Source organism: Procambarus clarkii, chromosome 7, assembly GCF_040958095.1.
Source record: "Procambarus clarkii isolate CNS0578487 chromosome 7, FALCON_Pclarkii_2.0, whole genome shotgun sequence".
Classification (NCBI taxonomy): domain Eukaryota; kingdom Metazoa; phylum Arthropoda; class Malacostraca; order Decapoda; family Cambaridae; genus Procambarus; species Procambarus clarkii.
Genome location: NC_091156.1, coordinates 16,107,433 through 16,129,259, shown reverse-complemented (window position 1 = coordinate 16,129,259; position 21,827 = coordinate 16,107,433). Strand labels below are relative to the sequence as shown.

General features: G+C 44.0%; 2 protein-coding genes across 2 annotated transcripts in view; both read left to right on the top strand.

The window, feature by feature from the left end:
* LOC138356891 (uncharacterized) overlaps positions 1-21,827 on the top strand; it is a 418,031-nt gene that overhangs the window by 42,590 nt on the left and 353,614 nt on the right. The window lies entirely within an intron of this gene.
* LOC123761407 (malectin-A) overlaps positions 9,239-21,827 on the top strand; it is a 77,510-nt gene continuing 64,921 nt past the window's right edge. Inside the window, exons 1-2 of the mRNA XM_045747428.2 lie at positions 9,239-9,475; positions 21,584-21,708. Of these exons, the coding sequence (XP_045603384.1) occupies positions 9,370-9,475; positions 21,584-21,708 (231 nt within the window). The 5' untranslated portion in view covers positions 9,239-9,369. The remainder of the gene's footprint in view (positions 9,476-21,583; positions 21,709-21,827) is intronic.

The following is a 21,827-nucleotide window of genomic DNA, read 5'->3' as shown; positions in this document are numbered from 1 at the left end:
ACAAGTACTCTCAGGTACACTGTAAGTAACAATTTACAATTTGAGATGCAGGCAAAGCCAGGGGTACAATGGAGTAAGGGAGCATGGCGAGGCTAGGCAACCTAGGTAATAAATTAAATCAAAGAAAAGTTGAATAATAAGCATAGGCAAATTTAAGCTAATGATTATTAACTATAAATAGTTCAGTTATGACTGTATAATTAATAAGACCTGAAGAACTATTAATGCACTCAATTAAATAATTTCAGTAAATGACTAGTTAAGAGTAAGTTAAAAATTAAGTCAGAAAATGAAACAAGGAGACTTAGGATACCTAGCCCCACTAGTTGACAGGGGGTTAATTAAGTTAATTCACTGGGAGTGATAATGAGCTGAGACAGACATGAAGTTAGGGCTAGTACATATAATGCCTAAAGCCACTATTACGCAAAGCGTTTCGGGCATAAAAAACTTAAATGACTAAAGCTTAATACTAATTGAGCATAAAGAGTAAAATGAAAACATGGAATGAAAACATAGCTGAAAAAGCAGCACAAATACAATTCTGTCGACAAACAGCGCTCTTGAAAAAACAGACATTGGATGACATTAGAGGGGTAAGGTAGGTTACAGGGAATTTATTAGGTATAGCTTCGTTTTTATCTTAAACTGGTTGAGAGAGGTACAGTCTTTAACATGGTTGGGAAGGTCATTCCACAATCTGGGTCCCTTGATTTGTAGAGCATTTCTAGTTTGATTAAGTCGTACTCTAGGAATATCAAAACTGTATTTATTTCTGGTGTGGTGCTCATGGGTTCTGTTACAACCTTCTATGAAGCTTTTGAGGTCAGGATTGGCATTACAGTTTAGCGTTTTATATATGTATAATACACATGAGAGAATGTGCAGTGACTTAATGTCTAACATATTCAGAGATTTGAGTAGGGGTACCGAGTGATGTCTGGGGCCAGAGTTGGATATTGTCCTAATAGCAGCTTTGTGTTGAGTAATTAGAGGACGCAAATGATTTTGGGTAGTAGAACCCCAAGCACAAATACCATAGTTGAGATATGGATAGACGAGGGAGTAATAGAGAGTTACCAGGGCAGGGCAGGGCAAGACTAATGGAAGGTTTAATGACACTTTTAAGGGACCTATATGGATTTGAAGAAGTGCAAACTGGAACTAGTAGGTCCATTGTTCATCACAATGCAATGTGTGAAGTAAAACATGTGTATGGGGCAAGTAACAAAGTCAGTAGACTAACAGATGTTGTCACAGCTCGTATAAGACTTGCTACAAGTATCTCTGGCAGTTCGGCTTGTATAGGGATCTAGATGAAGTAAAGTGTGAAGTGTGTGGACATAGGCAGGGACACACACTCGAACACTATATCTTGGATTGTTGTAAAATTGAGCCTTTTAGAGATGAATCTAAGCTCACTCTGTATGATATGGCAACCTATCTTATTACCATGGATAAATTACCTGAAATCCTTGCACTGTACCCACATTTTGCTTCCAGTAGATGAACGACATATGAGATTCAGAAACAAGTAGTGTATTGTGAGGACTAATAATAAACAGAAGCTCCCCTATGACTCTGTAATATCCCCATTGGCCAAACTATTATGTATTAACGACAAGACCTACCATTAATGTATGATGACTTACTGTAAATATGTAGCTCTTGTAATAGCACTTTCTCTGTAACTAGCTGACATTGTATCTATAAGGTGTGAAGGATTGAAGAAATTGTTTATGTAATAATCTAAGATGAGGTCTGATAAAGACCTTTTGTGCCCTCTGTAATGCTTTTGCGCTACCGCTCACAGGATGAGTATGGGGTGCACAATAAACTAGCCGCCTTCGGCGGCAACAATTCAAATTAATGGAAGGTTGTCGATCCAATCATCAGGGCGTACTTGAGCTCTTAGGGCGGATTTTAGTTGTCTACGAAAGCGTTCTACCATTCTGTTCGACTCAGGGTGGTATGCTGTGGTTCGGTTGTGTGTGGTGCCGAGGAATTCCATAAGTTCCTTCCATGGATATGATTCGAACTGTCGTCCTTGGTCGGTGATGATGACAGAGGGGCTGCCAAAACGGGCGACCCATCCAGAGAGGAAAGCCTGGACCACTGACTCAGCTGAGATGTTGATTAATGAGATTGCTTCCGGCTATCTGGAGAATCGATCGATGCAGGCGAGTAGATAAGAATATTCTCTTACCGACGGTAATGGTCCAACGATGTCTACATGCACCACCTCGAAACGGTCAGAAGGTAACGGGAACTGTTGAAGAGGGCTCTTTGTGTGACGATGTGTTTTCGCTCGCTGGCACTGGAGACATTAGCGAGTCCATCGTTGAACATCGCCATTGATTCCTGGCCATACGACACGCTCCGTTAGTAGTTTCTGGGAAGCACGTACTCCTGGGTGTGCTAGGGAGTGAAATACTGAGAATGTTTTCCAGCGAAACTTGTCAGGAATGTAGGGCCTAAGTGCTCCCGTCCGTGAGGTGTCACAGATTATACTTCCGCCACCTTCCATGGGCATCTCGATGAACCGGAGAGCTGTGTCAGATGTTCGTAATCGCTGCAGATCAGGGTCTTCCCGTTGGGCCTTACTGATTACACAATAGTCCACCTGAGCTGGTTTTTTCACGACGTGGTTTATGGTGGGTCGAGACAGTGCATCGGCTATGACATTGTTAGTTCCTTTGACATGGCGGATATCCGAGGTAAATTGGGAGATAAATCCCAGGTGGTTGGCTACTCGAGGAGAGTGAGCATCACCCTTGGTCGCCAGTGCATAAGTGAGAGGTTTGTGGTCTGTGAGGATGTGGAAGTTCCGCCCCTCGAGGAAGTGCCGAAAATGTTGTATGGCTGCGTAGATGGCGAGCAGGTCCGTATCAAAAATGCTGTACTTCAGTGGGTGACAGGCGCGCTGAAAAGAATGCAATTGGGCGCCATTCTTCTTCAATGAGCTGTTGTAGTACAGCATCAATAACTGTGTTGAAGCGTCGGTAGAGAAATTGGTGGGAGCAGACTTACTCGCACATCCAGTCAGACACTGGGTGTGCGAGTAAGGTGAATTCCGCCAGCTTGTGGATTCCGCGTGGACATTTGGATATTAATCATGGCGAATGAAAAGTTTGTATATTGAACATAACACGTTTGGGCATGAACACAGGGCTGCGTTCGGTGTCGGTGAATGCTGTCTCTGCCTGGGGAGTCCACTCCAACAGAAGACGGGACGTGTGTTTCCGACCATGTAAGAGGTCATATAAGTGTCGCAAGATGTCCTAACAATGTGGGATGAATCGATGATAAAAATTCACCACACCAAGAAATTCTTGCAACTTATTTGGAGTGGATGGGCGCGGGAATTCCTTGATTGCCTCGATTTTCTTCTCTAGTGGTTGGACCCCTGCTGCTGACACACGGTATCCCAAGAAATCCAGCTCTGGAACATGGAAAATACACTTCTCGGAGTTGAGCTGCAAGCCGAAGTTGCGCAGACGGGTGAGAAGGAGTCGGAGGTGTAGCAGATGTTCTGTCGGTGATGTACTGGCCACCAGCAGACCGTCAATGTAGGCGTAGCAAAAAGGAAGGTCCTTAACTACTTGGTCGATGAAGCGTTGGAATGTCTGGGCTGCATTCCGTAGGCCAAAAGTCTCCGTGGCACAGTGGTAAGACACTCGCCTGGCGTTCCGCGAGCGCTTTGTCATGGGTTCGTATCCTGGCCGGGGAGGATTTACTGGGCGCAATTCCTTAACTGTAGCCTCTGTTTAACTCAACAGTAAAATGAGTACTTGGTTGTAAAAACGATTCTTCGCGGCAGGGGATCGTATTCCAGGGACCATAGGATTAAGGACTTGCCCGAAACGCTACGCGTACTAGTGGCTGTACACGAATGTAACAACTCTTGTATATATCTAAAAAAAAAAAAAAAAAAAAGGCATCCGGACGAATTCAAACAGTCCAAAAGGTGTTGTGATCGCTGTTTTCGGAAAGTCTGCCGGTTCCACCTGGATCTGGTGAAATGCCCGCACAAGGTAAATTTTCGAAAAAAAACGGCTGCATTGCTCAATCCCTGTGAGAAATCCTGGATGTGTGGTATTGGGTAGCGATCCGGCAGAGTGTGAACGTTGAGAGCCCTGTAGTCTCCGCAAGGGCGCCATTCCCCTGGGGCTGTTTTCGGGACCATATGGAGAGGTGAAGCCCATGGACTGTTCGAAAGGAGGATTATTCCCGCCTCCTGTAGCTTGTTGAATTCAGCACGTGCTACCGCCAATCGTTCCGGTGCCAGGCGGCGTGGTCTGGCGAAGGTAGGTGCTCCCGTTGTAGTAATGTGATGCGTAATCGTATGCTGCACCTCTGGTCGAGGGCTGGCGGGTTGGGTCACATCTTTGATTTCATCCAGGAGTGCTTGAAATTCCGTAGATGCGACTGGGGTGACGCTGTTAACCTGTGTAGAGGTACTAGGAGAGGCTCGAAGTACTGCACCTGCGGGATCCACAATAAGTCGATGGTGTTGCAGGAAATCCCATCCAAGAATGGGTTGTTCTACATCCGCTATGAGGAAAGTCCACGTAAAGCGACCCAGAGAGGCGAAATCAAGAACCAGGGCGCGGGTCCCATATGTACGGACGGACGTACCATTGGCGGCACGTAAGTCCAAACCAGGAGTGCGGTTGGTTTGACCAGTGGGAAGGCAACACACTAGCTGCTGCACCTGTGTCAACGAGGAAACGGCGTTTGGTTATGATATCAGATATGTAGAGCAGTGTAGTGTTTGAAATGACGGGGTTACTGACCGTTAACAGTCCCCGCCGAAGTAGTTTCCCGACCAGGAACAAGGAGCCCTACGGTTGTGGGCTTGGTGTCCGAACCTCTGGTGGTAAGAACAAAGCTCTCCCCGATGTTCTCGCTGTCGCCTAGATCCTGATACTGGATTCGCGAGGTGCGTCTTCCGTGGGCGGAAGAAACGCCGGTTCTGGAGGACGTCGAGTTGTTGGGTGTCTGTAGTCTGCTGTGTATCACTGAGGTGGGACAGCGTAGCGTTTTCAGACGTCATATGAAGCCGGTCTGCCAGTGTAGCCAGCTGGGCTAATGGGGTGTCGTCAGCCATACTAAATAGGGCCGGTTGAATGTGTTTTGGACAGAGTTGTATCCAGAGTGCTCTCACAATCTCGCTGGGGGCCGGGTCAGTTGCAGTATGCATTGCATACTAAAAATGCCGCAGAAGCAGGCAACCCGTTCTCACACAAGACAGCACATATATGACTTAATGCTTAAAGTCAATATGTTGAATATGATTTAGTACATATGTGATATATTTCCAGTTACCTTTTTTACCAAGGCCCAAACTCTTCTATATACCAAACTCTACTATACCAAACTATGGTATATAATATTGATTGGTGAAGGACTGTTATTCTATGTAATAATTTTTAGTGCTTATTATAATTTACTAAGAACAACTAATATTTCTCAAAACAAAACTACGAGCCTTCAATTGGAAGTAGCTGATCTGTAATATTCTAAGAGCATGGACAATAGTAGGTAAATTTCACAACCCATGTGGGACCTGAAAACTACAATTGTCCTTATAATTGAACCAATCACGAATATTCTGCTATCTATGTTGACGGACGGGTACTGTGACACGTAAATTGGTACGTGAGGAAGAGTTTGGGCCTTGGTAAAAAAAGTAACTGGGAATATATCACATATTTACTAATTCATATTCAACATATTGACTTTAAGCATTAAGTCATATATGTGCTGTCTTGTGTGAGAACGGGTTGGAAGCAGGGCTGGTATGTTGTCTGCTAATCTTTTGTCAGTGAGGAGTTGATCCCTTTGTTGAATGCGGCATTTCATCGCTGCCTGTAGAAGAGCGTCCTTCAGTGCGGTGTACGTCCTGGTGTCTGGTGATGGTGCGGTGATGACAGCGGAGGCAGTGTGCATAGCCTCCGAGGTAAGTGTTGGCAGGGTACAGGCATATCGGGCTTTCTCAGTCGAAATTTCGTGGTGGTCGAAAATAGCCTCCATCTGCATGAACCAAAATTCTGGTTCATCTGCGTTGTATACTGGAAACCTCGTAGATAAATCCATGACGAAGATTTAGTTTGCGACTAGGTGTTCTTTTCACTCACTGGGTCACCAATGTAACGGTTTTATTGTTTCGTAAAGTATGGTGACAATAAACACAAACACTAAGAGAATATATAGGTGCGCACCTCTATATAATATAGAGCGACTGCACCCTGCGTGACGCGAGATGTCTCCCGTGGAATGTGTTAAGATTGATTGATTGATGAAAATTAAGCCACCCAAAAGGTGGCACGGGCATGAATAGCCCGTAAGTGGTGGCCCTTTTGAGCCATTACCAGTATCAATAGATGATACTGGAGATCTGTGGAGGTGCGGCTGCACCCTGCGTGACGGGAGATGTCTCCCGTGGGTTATTATTCGATTGATTGATTGATAAAAATTAAGCCACCCAAGAGGTGGCACGGGCATGAAAAGCCCGTAAATGGTACAATTTTTTTTTTCAGTATTCTGAGGTTGCATTTAACCATCAAGCTGTTATCGTGGGGGAGGATACTGCTTCACAGTCTTTATGAGGGTGTCCAGCTGCTGGACACCTTTGTTGACCAGGAGAGTGGCTGTGTTGATGGCTTCAGAGTGGCCACTGCATGATTCAGGAACTCTTAAAGCTCTTCTAAGGTCATTGGTTGCTTCACATTCTAGAAGATAGTGAAGTAATGGCTTTTCTGTGACAGTTTGGCAGAAGATGCACTCTCTCTGTCGGGGTTCACCAATCTCCCAGTTGCATCTGTAACTTAGACGTAGTCTATATAGCCTAACTGCTATTTCCCTGTGGATTCCTTTTGGGATATTTAACCTTTCTAATTTGGTTGCCTGAAGATACCATGTTGCAGATGGCGAACCTTCAGCTATTCTCTGGTGTAGGTCGGCTTTGTTGAGATGTGAGAGTTTTTTGGTGATGATGTTTTTTATGTTCTCTAGGCTGGGTTGAATTGTTTTATGTATCACTGGATGACGAGTTGCCAATTTAGCAATTTCATCAGCTTTTTCATTTAATGGGATTCCAATATGGGATGGGATCCAGTTTAAAGTTATGTTGAGTCCTTTGCCTATAGCGACTGCTCCTTGATACAAAATGGTGGTAATTATTTCCACATTATCTTTCCACTGTTTTTGTCCTAGTATTTGAAGTGCAGCTTTTGAGTCTGTGTGTATGATTGCATTTTGAGTGTTTTGTGCAATCACATATACGAATGCCTGTTGTATGGCAAACAGCTCAGTTTGGGTTGATGATACTAGTCCTCCCAGTCTCCAATATGCCTGAACGCTGGTCGTGCAAAGAGCAGCGCCAGCACTCTCATATTCTGTGTCCACCGATCCGTCTGTGAAGATGTGGGTGGCTCCTGCTACTGCTATGCTATACATTTGCTCTTCTATTATGCGCCTTAGGATTGTCGGATCATAGGCAGCCTTTTTCATTGGGAGACTTTCTATTACTATTTTGAAAGTAGGCTCTTCCCACGGCGCGGAAGGAGTGTAATTTGGGTGTGGATGATCACCCTCTCTATCAAGAATCATGTTTTTTAAATGTAGTCTGTTTAGGACTTTTCCTGTTCTTGCAACCCAAGAGTTTCCATTGTTTTGGCCTAGTCCAACCACCAAGGCCTGCCGTACTGGGATTGGATCAGAAGAAATAATTATCTTACTGATAATTGTAGCTGTCCTTTGTGATATTCTTTCTTGTAGAGAGGGCAAACCCGTCTCCAGTCTAAGAGTTTCAAGCCTGGTCCACATGGGGGCTCCCAGTGCAGCTCTCATAGCATTGTTTTGGGCAACTTCAAGCTTTTTCCACTGTTGGTGTGATAGATTTGTGAGTGCAGGTGCGGCATAATCGATCACTGATCTGACTGCCTGTACATAGTATGTGCGAAGGACTTGCAGATTGGCTCCTCCAGAAAGGGAGGGTTATTATTCAGAGAGAGAGAGAGAGAGAAGATTAAGCCACCCAAAAGGTGGCTTGGGCATGAATAGCCCATAAGTGGTGGCCCTTTTGAGCCATTTCCAGTATCAATAGATGATACTGGAGATCTGTGGAGGTGCGACTGCACCCTGCGTGACGGGAGATGTCTCCCGTGGGTTATTATTCGCTACTCTGCTGCTTATATGCTCGGGCCGTTCAACCTCACCCTGCTCCAAAGGTTGGCAGGAATATTAACTGTAAGTATGGAAAGCTTTGAGTTCCATAATTAGTACTAAGAAGAGCTTTGCTTCTCTCATTAGGCTAATACGTTTGGAACGAGTATATTATTGGGATAATCTACTCACTACACTGTAAACATCCAAACTCTGCTGGGTTTTAAAATACAGCTGGAAAAGCTCATCAGGGCAAATGGGGGGACCTTTCACAAGCTGCCGGTTTCCTGTCCTCATCGAGGCCACTAGTATTAGTGGCCCTCAGGTAAATTCAGGTAAATAAGAAGAATGTTCAAATGGGTAGAGGGCAGTGAAATAACGATGGGCAGCTTGGAGTACTGTTTCCCTTCTTACCAGGTTGAAAGGATTTTTAAAATCCAGTTTGATCAAGGTCTTTTCTTCTGTAATGTCATTGTAATTCTCTAATCGTCAATGATTATACACTGATAGTGAATGATGGCTCCTATGCCACTACATAATAGACACATTATCTTATTTTTACGGTATATGCAATTGCTTTAAATAGTTATACATATATATGTAAATATGTATAAATATTTAAAGCAGTTGCATATTAAGATATGTTTATTATGTAGTGGCATGGGAGCCACGTGGAGCCGTCATTCACTATCAGCGTATAATCAATGATGATAACAAGTGCCATCCCACATGCTATTACCGGCAAAACCTATAACCTACAGACCGATATAAATGTATCATATTGTTTGGCCAAATGTACAATATGAATTACCCAAGTGAAACAATAAGATTGATCAATATCTGGATATATTTAATGAATAAACCCGCGAGATATTTGGGGTGATATGGTTACAGCCAATCAGCTGGGCCAGCGTGGTGTCCAGATTCCTTTAGAGTATAGCCAGCCCGACCACCGGGGCCTCATGGCGGCCACACACCCGGGGTTAATAACGGGGGACGATAAGACACCAGGGGTTGACGAGAGGGGAAGGTTTTGAGGTTAGAGAGGGCTTGGGAGGGTGGTGGAGGCGGGGAGGGAGGAGAGGGTAAAGGAACGTGGCGGCGGCGGCGGCGGCCAGCAGACGACACTGTGTTGACAGCCACACACACAGACCTGTGGAGCCTCTGCTGCTGCTTCTCCTCCACCCTGCTCCTGCTGCCATGGCCCCCTCCACCACCTGCTGCTGCTGCCACTCCCTCCTCGTCCTCCTGGCCTACCTCTCCACCGCTCACGGCCTCGGCGAGGTCATATATGCCGTCAATGCAGGCGAGTTGAGGGGGGAAATGAGGGTCAATTTGAAATAAGGTCTCGGTGTGGTGCCTCCTCACTGCCTCTACCACACACCTGGTGCCTCTACCACACGCCTGGTGCCTCTACCACACGCCTGGTGCCTCTACCACACACCTGGTGCCTCTACCACACACCTGGTGCCTCTACCACACACCTGGTGCCTCTACCACACGCCTGGTGCCTCTACCACACACCTGGTGCCTCTTCCACACGCCTGGGGCCTCTACCACACACCTGGTGCCTCTACCACACGCCTGGTGCCTCTACCACACGCCTGATGCCTCTACCACACGCCTGGTGCCTCTACCACACGCCTGGTGCCTCTACCACACGCCTGGTGCATCTACAACACACTTGGTGCCTCTACCACACGCCTGGTGCCTCTACCACACGCCTGGTGCCTCTACCACACACCTGGTGCCTCTACCACACGCCTGGTGCCTCTACCACACGCCTGGTGCCTCTACCACACACCTGGTGCCTCTACCACACACCTGGTGCCTCTACCACACGCCTGGTGCCTCTACCACACGCCTGGTGCCTCTACCACACGCCTGGTGCCTCTACCACACACCTGGTGCCTCTACCACACGCCTGGTGCCTCTACCACACGTCTGATGCCTCTACAACACGCTTGGTGCCTCTACCACACGCCTGGTGCCTCTACCACACGCCTGCTGCCTTCACACTTGAGCAGCTGCAGGTAGTGAAGGTGTACTGCCTCTACCACACGCCTGATGCCTCAACACTGCCTCTACCGCACGCCTGGTGCCTTCACACTTGAGCAGCTGCAGGTAGTGAAGGTGTACTGCCTCTACCACACGCCTGATGCCTCAACACTGCCTCTACCGCACGCCTGGTGCCTTCACACTTGAGCAGCTGCAGGTAGTGAAGGTGTACTGCCTCTACCACACGCCTGATGCCTCAACACTGCCTCTACCGCACGCCTGGTGCCTTCACACTTGAGCAGCTGCAGGTAGTGAAGGTGTACTGCCTCTACCACACGCCTGATGCCTTAACACTGCCTCTACCGCACGCCTGGTGCCTTCACACTTGAGCAGCTGCAGGTAGTGAAGGTGTACTGCCTCTACCACACGCCTGGTGCCTCTACCACACGCCTGGTGCCTTCACACTTGAGCAGCTGCAGGTAGTGAAGGTGTACTGCCTCTACCACACGCCTGATGCCTCAACACTGCCTCTACCACACGCCTGATGCCTCAACACTGCCTCTACCACACGCCTGATGCCTCAACACTGCCTCTACCACACGCTTGGTGCCTCAACACTGCCTCTACCACACGCTTGGTGCCTCAACACTGCCTCTACCACATGCTGGTGCCTCTATACTGCCTCTACCACACGCCTGGTGCCTAACACTGCCTCTACCACACGCCTGGTGCCTCAACACTGCCTCTACCACACGCCTGGTGCCTCAACACTGCCTCTACCACACGCCTGGTGCCTCAACACTGCCTCTACCACACGCCTGGTGCCTCAACACTGCCTCTACCACACGCCTGGTGCCTCTACACTGCCTCTCCCACATGCCTGGTGCCTCAACACTGCCTCTACCACACGCCTGATGCCTCTACACTGCCTCTACCACATGCCTGGTGCCTCAACACTGCCTCTACCACACGCCTGGTGCCTCTACCACATGCCTGGTACCTCAACACTGCCTCTCCCAAACGCCTGGTGCCTCTACACTGCCTCTCCCACATGCCTGGTGCCTCAACACTGCCTCTACCACACGCCTGGTACCTCAACACTGCCTCTACCACACGCCTGGTGCCTCAACACTGCCTCTACCACACGCCTGGTGCCTCAACACTGCCTCTCCCACACGCCTGGTGCCTCAACACTGCCTCTACCACACACCTGGTGCCTCTAGACTGCCTCTACCACACGCCTGGTGCCTCAACACTGCCTCTACCACATGCCTGGTGCCTCTAGACTGCCTCTACCACACGCCTGGTGCCTCAACACTGCCTCTACCACATGCCACATGCCTGGTGCCTCAACACTGCCTCTACCACATGCCTGGTGCCTCTAGACTGCCTCTACCACACGCCTGGTGCCTCAACACTGCCTCTACCACATGCCACATGCCTGGTGCCTCAACACTGCCTCTACCACATGCCTGGTGCCTCAACACTGCCTCTACCACACACGCCTGGTGCCTGAACACTGCCTCTACCACATGTCTGGTGCCTCAACACTGCCTCTACCACACGCCTGGTGCCTCTACACTGCCTCTACCACACGCCTGGTGCCTCTACACTGCCTCTACCACATGCCTGGTGCCTCAACACTGCCTCTACCACATGCCTGGTGCTTCTACTCTGCCTCTACCACACGCCTGGTGCTTCTACTCTGCCTCTACCACACGCCTGGTGCCTCAACACTGCCTCTACCACACGCCTGGTGCCTCAACACTGCCTCTACCACATGCCTGGTGCTTCTACTCTGCCTCTACCACATGCCTGGTGCTTCTACTCTGCCTCTACCACATGCCTGGTGCTTCTACTCTGCCTCTACCACATGCCTGGTGCTTCTACTCTGCCTCTACCACACGCCTGGTGCTTCTACACTGCCTCTACCACACGCCTGGTGCCTCAACACTGCCTCTACCACACGCCTGGTGCCTCAACACTGCCTCTACCACACGCCTGGTGCCTCAACACTGCCTCTACCACATGCTTGGTGCTTCTACTCTGCCTCTACCACACACCTGGTGCCTCAACACTGCCTCTACCACACGCCTGGTGCCTCGACACTGCCTCTACCACATGCCTGGTGCCTCAACACTGCCTCTACCACATGCCTGGTGCCTCAACACTGCCTCTACCACATGCCTGCTGCTTCTACTCTGCCTCTACCACACGCCTGGTGCCTCTACACTGTCTCAACACTGCCTCTCACTTGACCATTAAGACAAAGTCACTGAGGCATTAGAAGAAAAACAGAATGCAGATGTGGTATACACGGATTTCACAAAGGCATTCGATAAATGTGACCATGGAGTGATGGCACTTGAAAATGAGGGTAATGGGAATAACTGGTAAAGTAGGATGGTGGATACTCGGTTTTCTGTCGAACAAAAGAGAGTAACAGTCAACCATATAAAATCAAGTCCAAGCGCAGTTAAAAGCTCTGTACCTCAGGATACAGTCTTTGCACCACTGTTTTTCCTTATTCTCATATCAGATATAGACTCAAATACAAGTCACAGCTTCGTATCATCCTTTGCAGATGACACAAAAATCAGCATGAAAATGACCTCTGTTGAAGACATTGAAAAACTACAAGCAAATATTAATAAAGATTTTGACTGGGCAGCAGAAAATAACATGATGTTTAACAGTGATAAATTTCAGGTACAGTGGTACCTCCATTTACGAATTTAATCTGGTTCTAGAGAAGGGTCGTAACTCAAATATTCGTAACTCGAACCGAATTTTCCCATAAGAAAATGTAAATTGAATTAATCCATTCTACACTCCCAAAATTATTAACTTCAAAATACATTTCATACATAATACACACACATATTTTGTACTTTTTGTATTTTTTCCTGCCCGAAATGCATTGCGTAATAGTGGCTTTAGGCATTGTATGTACTAGCTCTATCTATATATCGATCCATTAATGTAACATCACTTGTATGTATGTACCTTTCCTGAATAAACATATTTATTTATTTACTATATTATGCACAAGTTATAGCTTACCTTTATTGATAACTTGTTGGCGTATGAAAGACTGTGAGGTAGGGGGGAGGAGAGGTGTTACTGTTTGGAAGGGGAGTCACCTTGCATTATAACATAAGGCAGTGATGACTTTAATGAAGGTACACTCTCTCCTACATTTTGTAGGAATACCACTAGGACCTGGTTGTGGCTCACTCCTTGTCTTATATAGAATCTGTCCAAAGACACTTGTTTTTCCCTACATTTTAACACTTTGTAGTGAGACATCACATTGTCATTTAAAAGGTCAATGCAATGGCCTGCTACAGCTATATCTGGGTATGCTTTTTTGACAAAACTTTGCAGTTCTTCCCATACTTCACACATTTTCGTAATGAGGAAGGGACCTCCTCTACTGCCTCTACTCTCAACTATTTTCTTAGGTTGAACCTTACCACTGACTTTTTTGGGACCCATGGCGAGATATATAATAACAACTTTTATGTTCAAATGGCCAAAAATCCGACAAAAACTGTAAATCCTTGTGAAGAATTCAGGCGGGATAGTCTGCGGGTAAACTGAGGTGCGATCACCGTGCCACCACTCGCTAGGTTGGCCCATACGTGTATCAACAAACTCGTAACTAGATGCAATGCTCGTATCCCGATGCAAGTTTTCCAAACAAATTGGTCTCGTAACCCGAAAAACTCGTAAACAGGGACATTCGTAATCCAAGGTTCCACTGTACTCATGTAGGGCATTCTATTGCGAACACATTGATACCAAAATGATAGACCTAGGACGAGATTTGAGGTGACCAAAGTGAAAAAAAATGTACATTTTATTGCTCTTGCACGCTCCCGGATAACATGCTCTTACTTTCACTGTTGTGGATGGTATGCCAGGCTTTTGGGCTTTATATGCATTTAGTCCTGTAAAGAATTCTATTGCGAACACATTGATACCAAATTGAAAAACCTAGGATGAGAATTGAGATGACAAAGTTTAAAAGATTATACACTTTTTAGTATTACCACACACTCCTGTAGAATGCCAGGCCCACCTTGGGGTGGCATGGCACTCTCTTGCCCAGAATGCCAAAATGTTAATGAGCTCAACATTAATGTTATTGTTATTATAACAATAACAACAGCTGATTGGGAAGTTTTCATGCTTGTAAACTGTTTAATAAATGTAACCAAAGCCGTCAAGTATTGAGGAAAGATGTACACTTTCGTAAGTACTTGCGTAACTGCTTTTGTGAATCTGGCCCCTGGTTCGTAACTGTCAACCACCATGTTTTTGGATAGGAAACTACTCCAGTGGGAACTGTTAATGGCCAGTAATCCTGCCCTAACAAGAGGCAGAAATGTAGAGGTGTTCAGATGTCACAGCCAACCACCATTTTCTTATCAACCCGTGTACAGCAGCTAGTGTGCTGCTCTTGACCAACCCAACCCCTACTCCTCTCTTGGACCTGTGCACTACAAACTTTACATATGTACGTACATATGTAACATACGCACTGACCCAGGCCTTTTCTGTAAATTCATTAAAAGCAAGCAGCATGTAAAGGATAATATCCAGAGATTGAGAATGGGTAACAGGACTACGGAGAATGAAAAAAATGCATGAAATGCTAAATAGACCATTCCAAAGTGTATTTGTACAAAATGAGGATTTCATAGAACCGGATCCAATATCAATTCCGGAGCAAGCCATAGAATACATAGAGGTACCTCAAGATGAAGTGGAAAAATTACTCGAGGGGCTAGGAAGCAATACTGGTATAGCAGTTGGACCTGATGGAGTTTCACCTTGTGCTGCGAGAATGTGTAATTGAGCTGAGCATTCTGCTCCAATTACTATTCCAGACATCCTTGTGTATAGGAATCTTAGCAGATATATGGAAAAAGGCAAACATAGTACCAATCTATAAAAATGGTAGTCGAGAGGAACATCTAAATTATAGACCAGTGTCATTAACTAGTGTGGTAGTCAAAACACTAGAAACAATAGTTAAATTTAAATGGATTGAACACCTAGAGAATAATGACATAATAATGGACAAACAGTATGGTTTTTGAACAGGAAGATCCTGTGTAACAAATCTACTTAGTTTTTATGATAGAGCCACAGAATTAAAACAGGAAAAGGGATGGTTCGGTTGACTGTGTCTATCTGGACCTAAAAAAGGCTTTTGACAGAGTCCCATTCAAGGGGCTTATCTGGAAACTGGAACATGCTGGATGAGTGACAGGGAGACTTGACATGGATGAAAAACTTTGACAGACGGATGAAGGCAGTAATCAGAGACAATGTATCTGACTGGAGGAGTGTTAAAAGTGGAGTACCACAGGGTTCAGTTCTTGCACCAATAATGTTCATTGTCTACATAAACGATCTAACAGAAGGAATACAGAATTATTTGAACATGTTTGCGGGTGATGCTAAGATATTGGGGAATATACTTGAACGCTTCCAGCGTAGGATTACAAAGTTAATCCCCCAAATTAGAAACATGTCATATGAAGAAAGATTAACAAAGCTAAAATTGCATTCACTGGAAAGGCGAAGAGTTAGGGGGTGACATGATAGAGGTTTACAAGTGGATGAATGGATGTAACAAAGGGGATATTAATAGGGTATAAAAAGTATCAGCACAAGACAAAACACAAAACAATGGGAATAAATTGGATAAGATTAGATTTAGGAAAGACCTGAGTAAATGCTGGTTCAGTAACAGTTGTTGATTTGTGGAACGAATTACCGCGTAAAGTGGTGGAGGTGGGGTCCCTTGATTGTTTGAAACGTGGGTTAAACATGTGTATGAGTGGGATTGGGTTGTTATAAATAGGAGCTGCCTTATATGGGCCAATAAGCCTTCTGCAGTTACCTTTATTCTTATGTTTTTAGGATAGGAGGAGCAGACGCTTACCTGTTTGATACCTGCTTGATGGGGTTCTGGGAGTTGTTGTTCTTCCCAAGTCTGGCCCGAGGCCAGGCTTGACTTGTGAGAGCTTGGTCCACCAGGCTGTTGCTTGGAGCGGCCCGCAGGCCCACATATCCACTACAGCCCGGTTGGTCCGGCACTCCTTGGAGAAAAATTATCTAGTTATCTCTTGAAGATGTCCACTGTTGTTCCGGCAATATTTCTTATACTCGCTGGGAGGATGTTCAACAACCGTGGACCTCTGATGTTTATACAGTGTTCTTTGATTGTGCCTATGGCACCCCTGCTCTTCAATGGTTCTATTCTGCATTTTCTTCCATATCGTTCACTCCAGTATGTTATTTTAATGTGTACATTTGGGATTTGCCCGTCAGTATTTTCCACGTGTATATTATTTGATATTTCTCTCGTCTCCTTTCTAGTGAGTACATTTGGAAAGCTTTGAGACATTCCCAATAATTTTGGTGCTTTATCCTGTCTATGTATGCCGTATATATACTCTGTATTGCCTCCATTTCAGCAATCTCTCCTGCTTTGAAGGGTGAAGCGAGTACTAAGCAATACTCAAGACGGGACACTACAAGTGATTTGTATAGTATAACCATTGTGATGGGATCCCTGGATTTGAAAGTTCTTGTAATCCATCCTATCATTTTTCTGGCTGACACAATATTTGCTTGGTTATGCTCCCTAAACGTTAGGTCGTCAGACATCATTATTTCCAAATCCTTTACATGCTGCTTTCCTACTATGAGCACATTTGACTGTGTTTTGTACCCAGTATTATGTTAAAGTTTCTCTTTTTTACCGTACCTGAGTACTTGGAATTTATCACTGTTAACACTTTCGCACTCCCATGATGCCTGTTAGTGTCATAGGTGTTTCTTCTGTTCCGTCACGGAGGACGACGTCCAGAGTCATCCATTAAAATATTTGTTAAAAATGTAAATTTTATCTGATCAATCTGGGAGTGGTTTCAAAATAAGTGCCTTTAGATTGCGCACAATGTGACACCAAAATGAAAGACGTACCATGAAAACTGATGGCAGAACACTGGAAATAATTTTGTGGCGATGAGCGTCGAGAAGTGTCCAAAAGTTAAAATATTTGTTAAAATTCCATTTATTGCTCTATTATTATGGGACTAGTTTTAAAATACGCTTCTTTAGGTTGCATACAATTTGATACCAAAATGAAGAACGTAGCACAAAAATTTATCAGACTGAACGAGTATATACATTAGTCTGCATGTGTGGCAGTTGGTGCTCGTTCACGGGTAACTTGGCTGACTTTAGGCTTTGCTGTGGGGAGTCACTTCGGGCTTTTAGACCTTATATGCATATACCCCTATAGAGAATTCTATTACAAACACAATGATACCAAAACAAACAATGTAGCACGAGAAATAAGGTGAGAAAACTGAGACGAGTATATACATTTTACTGATTTTGCGCGCTCACAGTTAACTTTGCCGACTTCAGTCTTTATACTTTGTTATTGGCATTGCTTATATATATTGCAGTTGTTATTGCTTATATTTGTCTTTCAATTTAGAGCATTTTATTGTGAATAATTTGATACCACAATGAATAATGTTGCACAAAAACTTCTGGTAGCAAACTGTATGTGTTTGTCTGATGTATTGGGTGTAGCGGGTGTGGCAATGAGTGTGCTCTAGCGGGTAAGGCTTCGGCCACTTTAGGGGTTGTTGCAGGTTATGCGCCCCCATGTTGTCTAATTTATATGCATATGTCTGTGTAGGGAATTTTATTGCGATCACAGTGATACAAAACAGAACGATGTGAAACAAGTTTGGACTTGATAAACCTGAAAAGGAGTAGCAACATGTTCGCGCTGTTTGGCATGCACGGCTAACAAACGACTTAGTTTTTTATTTGGTGCCAGCATCACATTAGCTTTGGTGACATGTTATACATATGTTCCTCTAGAACTTTTCATTGAGAACACATTGATACCAAAATGAAACACGTACATCGAAAATTAGGGTAAAAAACATGAAAAAGAGTATAAAATTTTCAGAAGGGGGTGTAACCGATGTGCAGTTGGCCGTGCGGTAGCGGGTAACCCTTGGGCAACTTCCCACGGCCTTGCGGGTGGGGCGCGCCCATGTTTTGTACTTTATATTCATGTCTGTGGATGGAATTTTATTGTGATCACAGTGATGCCAAAATTAACGACATAGAACAATTCTGGGGTTGACAAACCTGAAAAGAGCATGAACATTTCATCGCTGTTTGGCGCTCACGGCTAACGATCGCCATAGTTTTTTATTTGGTGCGGGTCTCACGTCGGCTTTGGTGAAATTTTATATTCCTCTAGAGCATTCTCTTGCGAACAAATTGATACCAAAATTAAATACATTCATGGAAAATAAAGGTCAGCAGACCGAAAAGAGTATAAACATTTCAGTATCGCCGAGTAGGGTAGCGTAGTAGGGTAGGCATTTCAGGGTAGCCCGAAATGCTTGGCGCACGAGGGGAAAGTTAAGGAGCCTTTTGCTGGGAGCGCAATTGTGTTAAACATCATGTTATTTTCTGTTTCTTAGTTGAAAACTACATTAACTGCTTGAAGTTTTTCAATGTCTTCATCAGAGGTAATTTTCATGCTTTTTTTTGTGTCATCTGCAAAGGATGATACAAAGCTGTGACTTGTATTTGAGTCTACAGTATACCTGATAAATAGGGAAAAGCAGTGGTACAAGGACTGTACCCTGAGGTACAGAGCTTTTAACTGCGCTTGGACTAGATTTTATACGATTGACTGTTACTGTGTTCCGTTTGACAGAAAAGTGAGTATCCACCTTCCTACTTTACTTGGTGCTCGGAGCATAAAGTGGCAAATGGAATTCAACGTGGATAAATACCGTTTTATGAAATGTGAAATTGGAGAAAATAGACCACACAGCTTATAACTTAGAGGAATGAAATTACAGAACTATAATAATGAAACCTAGGGGTGGTTTTGGATAGTAAGTTGTCACCAGAGGAACGCATAAAGAACAATGTGAGAGGAACGTATGCATCACTTTTCAAGTTCTAACTTGATTTTAATTATATGGATGGTAAAATACTAAAAAAAAACTTCATGAATTTTGTGAGACCAAAACTGGAATATGCAGCAGTTGTATGGTGCCCAAATCTCAAGCAGCACATAAAGAAACTGGAAAAGGTGCAGCGGCATGCTACAAAATGGCTTCCTGAACTGAAAAACAAGAATTACGTGGAGATACTACAAACATTAAACATGCTTAAACTAGAAGATAGAAGAAAAAGGTGATATGATCACCACATACAAAATTCTAACAGGAATCTACCAAATTGGCAAGGAGGAATTCTTGAAACCAGCAACATCACAAACAAGAGGACTATAAAAAACATTATAAAGTTTTCTTTTGCAAACAGAGTGAGTAAAGTAAAGGTATGGTAAAGGTTCGGTGGTCAGTTCTTCGCTGTGTTTCTCCAGCAACTCCTCCACACAACACTCACAACACTCTGAATGCCACTTCTTTTTCTAAATTTCTCAAACCATTCCCTGCTCGCCTTAAACTCTTTTGTATCTGCATCACTCATTTTAGGGGTTTTCTTTATAAGATCTCCATGCAATAGCCTTTTATTTCATGCAACAGGTTTTTATTTTAGTCTTCTTGTTTCTGTGTTCCGCTGTTTCTTTTGATTTGTGGTCTTTATCAGGCTTTGGTTTTGTTTTTTGGCCCTGGTGGATTTTTTCTTCATTTTTTGGCCACCATCTTTTTTGGCTAAGATTGTCATTCAAGAAGGGTTTGTCTGGGCATGTATATTTCACTTGTTGCATCTGGTCTTGGTGTTCTGCCATTCTCTGCATGCCTCCCAGATTGATCTTCTTGTCATTCTGTTTGTTGATGCAGTGTCCTTAGTTCTTTTTTCTGTGGCCATTTTTCTTTAGTCATCTGCAGCCAGTCTGCATCTGCCTGCTGGTCCATGATGCTTGTAAGTGCAGCCTTGTCTGCCCTCTTTTTTTTTTCCATTATGGTATTTGTATGACTGTATTTACAAATAATTATGTATTTACAGGCTGGTATTTATGGTAATGAGTTTAGGCATTCTTACTTGGAGTGCTCTACCATTCTGGTGTTATGTCCTCTTGGTTTGGGTTGATCTAGTATCCCCAGCTCTGTGCCTCTATTGAGTGGGCCAGGTTCTGGATCTGGTCTGCAGTAGGCTTCTTATGACTTGCAAGTGCCTGGCATGACACGATATATGTAGAACCAGAAAGATACATTTCATTACATTGAATGCAAGATTTTTTTATACTCTGTGCCTCTTTTTAAGGGCTTTTCTCATTACTTTTGGCATAGATGGAGGCAATTGATTTGTGGCTGTGAAAAACTCAACCCATCCTCCGAATTGACAGTACGATTTAATACTAAGTGTAATAAGTACACTTTCTTACTGTCATAAACAGTGCATAATTGCACTTATGGGGCTGTTACATTTACCCAACTCCCTCCCCTGATTTAATTCTCCTCGTTTTCTGTTAAGACACTCAGAATTTTAGGATGAAGTTTTCAATTTCAATTAACTAAACACAAGTTTTAAATATCGGGAATTTCTTTTTCAGGTTTATTAAACAATATAGATTTTATACAAAATTTCAAATATCCTGAGTTTCTTTACAATTTATTGATACATTTTAGTTTTGTTTTATAAGTTTTATAAAACTGTAATATCAATATAGCTATAGGTTAAGTACTAATTGTAATTAAGAAGCACTAAAATTATTATCTTCAAAAACTAAGACGGTTAGGTGAGGTTGTGGTTTTCTATTCAGTTTTTCAGGTAAACTCAAATATTCACAATATATTTGACAGTACGATTTAATACTAAGTGAAAATAAGTACAATTCCTAACTGCTATGAATAGTACATAATTGCACGTATTTGTCTCCTTACATTTACCACCCCATTTTTGGAGGACGGGCTGGAAAAACTATACTAGGTCCCTCCTCCTATTCCTCAACATGGTGCCACTTTACTCAGGCACACCTCTTGGCAGCCTGTCTTGCTGCCGATGAAATAATAGTGCAACATAAATTTATTTTTAATGTGGTAGATGGATTGCTGCACACTTGTGTATTATACATTTATATATTACATTGCAGATATGTTGCCATGAATGCATATCATGCATTAGATATCATGAATTTGCAGATGGATATTGTATGAAAGTGGTAGTTGGATATTATATGAACGAGTGTATCTGTACAATTTAAATTTGAACAATTGTGATTATTTTAACAAAAACATTTTGCATTTTGTTGTACTCGATTGTTATTTGAAACATTTTAAACACAATGACAAATGGAATCCTGTGAGGGTAATCAGGGTTGCAAAGTACCATCCTTAGGTACCAAAATTAGGTAACATTTACAAATTTTATTTCTCAGGTGGTGATGCTCACATTGACGTGTATGGTGTTAGATATGAGAAGGACCCCCTGACTGGTAAAGTGGGCACGGCATCAGACTTTGGCAAGCAGTTAGTTATTGGGAGGGTGCCACCTGGTGATCAGGTAAGTTGCATGGCTTTAAATATTTTTCAGTTTTTTTGCATAGGTTCCAAAGAAATCATTTCAGTGTAAAAATACAAAATTTCAATGTAAAAATAACAAAAACCCAGCATTGAATGTAA